Raw genomic sequence first — 8,444 nt, forward strand, 5'->3', positions numbered from 1 at the left:
ACCATGGCAACACTATCACATACACAGGGAAATCTGCTCCTATACAATACAATATATGCGCCTGCGCTATCGGCTTTCCGTGCAAATCTTTCCTTTAATGACTCTGTACAGCAACAAGAACATTTCAGCCAATCATCAGCGCCACTGACGCCACAATCATCGCTATCAAATCACAGACAACTCGTCCTGTTCGACCAATCAGAATAAAAGAACATTTGGGCGGCCTTTTCAAACTGAAAATGACAGCGGGCGGGACAGGAAGGAATTCAGAGTCATATGACGTAAGAAGAGAATTCCATGTATACCTCCGCACCGTCTTATTTCTTAACCTTTACCCCTGCTTCTGTTATCTAAAATGTGTATTCGGCTTTGACTTATTATTGACCATTGACCATTATTATTATTGACCATTATTATTTCTTCATCATTGGTGTACAGAAGCGCGAGGACCTTTGTGTTGCCCCCAAGGACTAATTTTCTTCACGGAGCTTAATCCTTTGTGTAAAAGATTCCTCCGCCCAGTGACGTCTGAGACTTTAGGGCGTTGAAGTAGTATGAGAAACAAAAACAAGCAGCAGTTTGGAGTGTCCTGTTATGCCGTAGTTTTTTTTTTTTTTTTTTTTTGCTCTGTCTGTGAGTGTAGTATGTGGACTGCAAACAGGGTTACCCAGCGTTCTTGACAGGCACTTACGCGCAGACCTGCACTTTGATGTACAGACACTGACCGCAGAGACCTGTGCGCTGACTGATCGCTGGAAATCTCGGCTTTGGGCTCATTATGTCCTGGAAGTGAAACCCCCAGATACCTGCTTTCTGTGTGGCATCCGGAGGATATCAGGGTGAGCCTGCCATGGGTCTGTACCCATATATATTACTGGAGATCGGACAGGATTTTCTGTGCTATGTGAGGTTCAGCTGCAACTCCCATCATCCTCCGTCATTTTATGAAGTGATACTCCTGCCCAGTTATAGGTCAGGATTTCGCAGAGGAGGCTGGGAGTTGTAGTTCCCGACAGCGATAACGTAAGAAAGCGAGAAGAGTAACGTTTTGACACTCCGACAGGAGTTTATTTGCCTATTGAAATGTCAGATCTAGTGAACTGGCAGTAGGAGTGGCAAAACATGGGGGAAGCTGCGTTTCTTGTTTTTATTTTGTCAGCTGAGTTTGTTGAAAAAGATTTTCCCCAACCCCCTTTCTACCCCCTGGGGGGGGATGTTTATGGGTTGTTTGTGCGGACGTGACCTGGGACAAATAGCTCAGCTGGAGAGTCTAAAGGGTCGTTTCGCCTCCTGGAGGTGGAGCCAAGGAAATGGGAACGCCCCACACCAGCTGATTTCACTGTTTGCACAAAAGAGCTCAGCTTAATTCTTTTCTACCACCGTATAAATAGCTCTTCATTTCTCTCCTTCAGATAAAATATGAAGGATTTGGCAGCTATGGATCATACAAGCAACGAGGCCTTAAAACTCTTGAAGCAGCTGAATTTACACCTAGAGCTGGAGTCCAAATATCAGCCCAGGGAGAAGGGCTTGATCCTCATCGAGTCCACAGTAGAGGTGAGAGATTTCCCCAGCAGTGGGGATGGGCTATTTGTTATTAGTATCCAGGCGTTAATGGGAAGGAATTGCTGTTTAGACTGTCTGCATAGTTAATATATTGATTAGACATCCCTTCCTCCACTATAGTAACTATCCTTAAAGTGGGGAATATACAAAAAGCAACCCAGCGTTAGCTCCCCTGTTCTATAAATAAAGTACAAATAAACAGCTTGAACATGTTTGTTTTACCTAATGAAAGAGTGGTAACTTAATGGCCTAATTTTAGTACCAAAGTGCAAGAGTAAATAATTTACAAGACCTAATTTGTGTATTTATTTATTTATTTATTTGTGTGTGTGTGTGTGTGTGTGTGAGAATTGGGATTTGGTAGTGTTTTTGTTTTTTTCCTTGAAAAATGTAGCTGCAAGTTGGCTTGAAATTCTATTTCAAACATTGTCTTTTCTTGTCCAGAATGATAACACAATCTGTCCGAGGCTGAGGAATGCAAAAGTGGAAGATTTATGGAGTCTGACAAACTTTTTTGATCTGACTATGGAAACGTTTGTGTTGGCTGTTAACATTTTGGACAGATTCTTGGCAGTCATGAAGGTAAGCAGAGGTTTCAACTAAAGCGTATACAGTATTATGTTATACAATTCTGTATATGGTTATTTTTTGGGTAAAAATTCTTATACTTTATCAATTAAATATTACTTGTCCTGAAAAACACGGTAAGCATCTTATACAAGATGCCAGTTAAAAACAACTCCTCAACTTTATAGGGGAATAATGTACAGTATAAGGGTCATCCATTTGTGATCGCACAGGTGTGTTCATGTGCCAAATATTCCTTCTCTACACATATGCCTTTATATATTTTCATTGAGTGCTGCCATGCAATGAATCATTAAAGTCTGTGGAAAAACAGCACCCCTAGTGGTCATAACTAGACTCACAATCCGTACTATTAGTAGCAAAATATATACATCCCCTGATTTTATGTTTTCCCTCATTTAACATTGTTGTTTTGTGGTCCCACCTAAAGATTATGCATAATACATTTCCCTGATTTTCCACCAATTTTTTTCTGGTCCCTAAAAACCGTAAAATATATATTTAAGTTACGCTTTTGTTCTATTTTCAAGGTGAAACCAAAGCATTTGTCTTGCATCGGAGTCTGCAGCTTTCAGTTGGCAGCCAGAGTTGTGGAGGAAGACTGCAATATTCCATCTGTTCACGATGTGATCCGTATCAGCCAGTGTAAATGCACTGTGTCAGACATGAAACGCATGGAAAAGATCATTTCAGACAAATTGCACTTTGAATTCAAAGCTACAACTGCCTTAACATTTTTGCACTTGTATCACACAATAGTCCTCTGCCATTCCTCTGAGAGGTGTGTTTTTTTTTTTTTTCTATCTCTTTAGATTTAACTTTTTTTATTTAACAAACCATCAAAGGTAAAACATGATCAGATGTTTGTTTGGTCTACAGACATGGTAAATACCAGCATTAGTGTAACCTAAATTACTGAAACAATGGTTTCATAACTGCTATAGTATTCAAAATGTTGTTAATTCCTGCAAGTCACGTTGCTTAAAAAATGAATAGTGAGCAAATACGTACGTCTTTTTATAACACTACTCCGTGTTGGTCAAGCTGCTTGTATTCCTTTGCAGGAGTAAATACTTAAGTAGGTCCCTTAAAAATAATAGATAGTAGACCCCAGATAGTAGATGTTTAGATATTTCTTGAGGCCAGATGTTAGACAGGAGCCTTTTATGTCACATGCCTGCATAGGTGCATAAATAAATGAATAGAATCTAATTACAAAGTATTGTACTGCATAGAGTCTACTATGTAGCCATTGGGGCTGCAATTGAAGCTTCAATAGGGCTGTACACTTAGTAAATAAGTTGTTTTGAATACAATGGCTGTAGTATTTTAGGGAGATAAACAGTGATCTGAACAAAGAGCTATAACCTTAAAATGTAAATAAAATATTTCCACTTTATGGTGGTTATTGTGCCTTTAAAATGCTACAAGGCTATTAAATGTTTCTGATTTGTTTGTGAGACTAAACCTTTTAAAGACGCTTAACATATTTACTATTTATCGTCATAGGAAAGAAGTATTAAACCTGGACAAACTGGAAGCTCAGCTGAAAGCTTGCAATTGTCGTCTCATTTTTTCAAAAGCAAAAGTAGGTATTTTTCTTTTTTGTTGCCACATCAGTTATGATCCATGTCACCATTTCAATCAACTAATGTGTTTTTTTTTTTTTTTTTTTTGTTTTCTGTAGCCCTCAGTGTTAGCCTTGTGCCTTCTTACTCTTGAAGTAGAAACCTTAAAGTCTCTAGAACTATTTGAAATTGCTCTTCGCGTACAAAAGCATTCCAAGGTAAGATGCTAAAAACTGAATTTAAACTGCATTTTGCTTTTATAATACTTCATAACAACCATAATTCTTAAATGCTTCTCTTCATTTGAGGCAATGTATATGATGCTGAATGCGACCTCTTTCTTATACGCCCTGCATTTTTAAGTGTTTTGGAAAATTTTGTACTTCAACTGAAGCAGTATCAAGTCAAGAAATATTTTTTTTTTATTTATTAATGACCATGCTTTAAAGACATCTTGTGTGTGTGTGTGTGTGTGTGTGTGTGTGTGTTTTTTTTTTTTTTAACTTGTATCTCCCTATAAATGCAGTGGAGTAAGGTCATAAAATATAAAATGGTCAAGTCTCAAGTCCATGCATAAAGCTTACTTAACTAGTTTCATTTAATGTTAGAAAGTAAAGAGAAAATGATTAATCCCATTAAAATGTTCTCATCCTACAGAGCTGATTCTGGGTATTCGCAGAATGTACCACATTTGCTGGGTTGTAAGATTACCCCTAATTAATCTGTCTTCAATACTAACTTTCATTGTTCTTTCTTCCAGGTCAGTGATGAGGATATGCTGTACTGGAGAGAGCTAGTGTCAAAATGCCTGGCAGATTATTCTTCTCCTGAGTGCTGCAAGCCGGATCATAGGAAACTGGTATGGACTGTGTCCCGACGTACAGCTCAAAACCTGCACAATAGCTACTACAGTGTTCCAGAGTTGCCAACCATTCCAGAGTGTGGCTGTATAAATGAAAGTGAAAGGTGAGTTGTTTTTAATATTATAACACTGCAAAAATAGGAATGTTTTTTTTCATATTTCCTGCTTTTAATAAATGACATACGTGCAGAAAGTTTGCTAGATATTTACATAGTGAAGACATCTTTAATTTGCTTATGCGGTCCTTATGAATTATGTTATATTGGTGTCCCTTTGTTCTTAGACATGCAGAACAGGGACTTAAAAGCATGACATTGAGTCAAACTGTCTTCCTTAATATTGCTCTTTCATATTACATATGTCCAACCAGTTGGCCCCCTCCACTGTCTTGCATATGTGCTTTGCTTTACTATTGTTTCGTACAATACAGTTTAATCTAGCATAAATATAATCCCAGTTTATAACTGCAGTTTATTTTCCTTTGGGGAGCAACATTGTTTATTGTAATTATTCTTTCAGTGAGGATTCGTGTGAAGAGATGAGCAGTGGCGAAGACAGTCTGAGCAGCTCTCCACCAAGTGACCTAGAAGCATCTTTCTTTTTTGATAATTGCAAACCAAGGCTAAAAAGACTGACTCGTCATCTGTACCCTTTGTAGCAAAGGACATTCTGTAGTTTTATAAAATAATCCAAGTATGACGTGGGTGATTGAAGAAAAATGGAAGATATCACTGTTTAAACTTCTCTTTTATGTTTGCCAATATTTCAGAAAAGTTCTCTAACCAATACTGTTATCTGTAGCATGAAATGGCTGTTTTATTTTCAAATATCATTTTTTTTGCTAAGTAAAGTATTTGTTTTGTGCCATGTTATTCTCTTGTCGCACCTGTTCATTTTGCCACCATTTAGATGGCCTTAGAATCCTTTAAATTACTCCAGTTTTTCTCCAATGAAACTGATCAATTGGAATATAAATGTTTTCTAAGCTGCAGTTCAGCTGAACGCAGTTATGCAAAGCAGTACTTATGTTAAATGTATGTGTTAACTCTTACATTCCTGATCAAGCTAATGCATTGTAAAATGTTTACCTTTTGTTTTGTTTTTTTTAATTTTTTTTGCATGGCCTTTACTTTAGTTGTGTTAATGCCAAACATATCCTATAATCTATATATGGAACTTATAATTATTATAACCAGTGCAATCTAGTGCTCATAAAATAGTTAATTTAAATATTCATATGCCATGTTAATTACCATGTTTTCTTTGGCTTTATGAATGCCATTTATAAAAAAAAAAAAAAAAAAAAAAATAGCACAGTGATTTACTTGAGGCTGATTGCACACAAGGCATATTCTCTATGGAGATGGAGAAACATTCAAAGCCAACGCTGCTGCCTCCCATTAAGAAACTAGAAAGTGGGATGCAGTGTGGGTGATTTTACCTATTTCTCTACTAGTGGAGAAGATGCCCATTGTGACCAAGCCTTATGTACTGGTTATTTGCAATCTACTTTTCAATTTGTTTTTTTTTTTTTTTTTGTTTTTTTTTAGACCTAGTTGCAAGATATATACTTGCTTGTTTTATTCCACTGCTTTTGAGATTTTGACTTACTGAAGTAAAGTGTTGAAAGTGACGAAAGGTTTAGGTTGGTAGTATAAATGTGGAACGTTTTTTGCGAATGTTCGGTTGTGGAAATAAAACATTTTCTTGTAAATGTTGGTACTAAATATGAACAACATAAATGGCTAGATGTGACCATGACTGTTCATGTAAAGGCTGGTGACCTGGTACAGTTGTGAATGGTGTTGTAGAGTATTAATGTTAGTACCATTTTTATTTTGTATCAAAATTAAAAATGTACAGAAAAAATGTAAATTAAAAAAATGTACAGAAAAAAATGTAAACCTAAAACGCACATGAAAAATTATTTTTTTTACATGTATGTAGTTTTTGTTTAAGGACATGTAGATATTAATTTATTTCTATGTCTTATACTGTATATCAGAGACTTCTGTGTTTTTGCTACAGCTGTTGTAACAAATAAATAAATAATTTTACAGATATGTTTATGGCTATGAATAAATGCTTTATATCTGAGGTTCTGAACTTGTGGCTCTGCATCTACTTTTAAAAGCCATTTGGAGACTGCATGTTTTTTAAATTGTACAATGAAATGTTAGGTTTTTCGTTATTTTAGATGGTAGTGATTGTAGCAGGTTATGAAAATACAACCTGACCCTAACCCTCAATTGCCATTGTAGGACCCGTACCTGACCCTTACACGATTTATGTCGCTCTGTACGCAACTTTTGTGTGCACCTTTGGTTCCAAGACACGGAAACTTTTTGGGAGCAGCAGAGGAGTGTACTTCCCCAGTCTGACCCAACCCTAACCCGCAGTGGTTGGTCAAATTTCAACCCTTCCGGTGGACAACCTGTCGATTGCTGCGGCTTTGGGTCAACCCACACATCATTGCTAGATGGTATAAATGCTAATATGTAAGATAACCTGCTCTTGTTGGTTAGCTTTTTATATGTAGATTAGCAGACTGCGTTTCCCCCACTGAGCTTGGGCACTGACTTAAAAGCAGTAAGTAATACTAATGGAGAACAAGATGCTTTTGGGGCAATTTAGTGCCTGTGGGAGAGGCGATTTGCCATTGGTGACAAAAGTTTCCCATGTTAATTGCTCTACACTAATTCAGCTAACAGTGTGGTACATCGGTACCCTTTATGCATGGGCGGGTGGGAGAAGAGAAGCTCACAAACATCCACTTGAAATCTTGTCTGGAGTTGACTGAATAACCCAGGTCTGATGTGGGAGAATGTTCTGTCTCATACAATAGATCATATAGACCAACTTTTTGCCAAAAGTTCAAAGCAATATGTGTGGCACAAATCTGCTCACACCAAAAGCTCATCAAGCAAAGAAGTAAATGAGGAAGCCTGTGACTGGCAGCACAGGGAGGAGCTGGAGGGCCCCAGTACTGCATATACCCTGTCCATTCCTTGTGCGTTTGTGTAGCATGAATCCGATTGTCTGCCGATGTTGTATCTTTGCAAAAGGAATCTGAATGGAACAATTTCGAACCCCGTTATAGGAATTAACTAGTTCCTATTGTCAAAATAGCAGGCCCTGTGTGGATATAGCCTAGTGGTGCCACATGTCATTGATCCAACACACTCTGTTGGACAAACTTCATCGTCTTGATTCTAAGTAACCTTGACAAACTAGTTGTTGCATGTAATGTTGATGAAGGCTTTGTTTCTTAAAATGATCACTGCAAGATGGATAATGAATGCTACAGTTATGACAGCCTGCCTCAGCAGAGGTTACGTTTGAAAATTTTCCATTGGACTAGAATAGTAACAGCAACCACTGCCATTAATAGATAGTGCTGGTGTTACACTTGCGTGCTATATATTACATGAAAAGGTTTATGATTACGGGGTTGTATCACGACTGACTTTCAGTTCAGACAAAATCCTGACTTTGTAGCTACTGGCATTTTTATGTATTATCCTTATCCAGATGTTTGTTAGGTTGAACACAACTTTTTTCCCAAGAATATCTAGGGTAAAAAGCAGGAAATACATTGAGATGAGCACGAATATGTGCAAGAAACTGTTTTTAGTTGCCAGGCAGCTTTATATTGGTTTATTCCATGGAACTAATAGTAAGCCTCCTTGTCTTACTGAGGAGTACCTTTTGTCATTTTCTTGGAGTCCTTTGTATCAAGGTGTTACAAAGTTCATTTTAAACAGTACCAATATTTAATGAGACAGCATATCTCAGTCCACCAGAAAACTGGGAGCCATTGCGACATTTTGGGTGTAAACATCTTATTTTGTAGCAGGAAT

The 8,444-nt window shown here is 37.4% G+C and overlaps 1 protein-coding gene across 1 annotated transcript; it reads left to right on the forward strand.

The window, feature by feature from the left end:
• The first annotated feature begins 627 nt into the window (after positions 1-627).
• Positions 628-5,893, forward strand: ccng2.S (cyclin G2 S homeolog). The gene is given in 8 exon segments (NM_001091414.1): positions 628-839; positions 1,413-1,557; positions 2,011-2,148; positions 2,685-2,935; positions 3,664-3,742; positions 3,842-3,940; positions 4,483-4,688; positions 5,104-5,893. Coding segments are annotated over 7 exon segments (1,050 nt in total). The 5' UTR covers positions 628-839; positions 1,413-1,419; the 3' UTR covers positions 5,243-5,893.
• The last annotated feature ends 2,551 nt before the right edge of the window (positions 5,894-8,444 follow it).

The sequence above is a fragment of the Xenopus laevis genome, chromosome 1S, assembly GCF_017654675.1.
Source record: "Xenopus laevis strain J_2021 chromosome 1S, Xenopus_laevis_v10.1, whole genome shotgun sequence".
NCBI classification, from domain to species: domain Eukaryota; kingdom Metazoa; phylum Chordata; class Amphibia; order Anura; family Pipidae; genus Xenopus; species Xenopus laevis.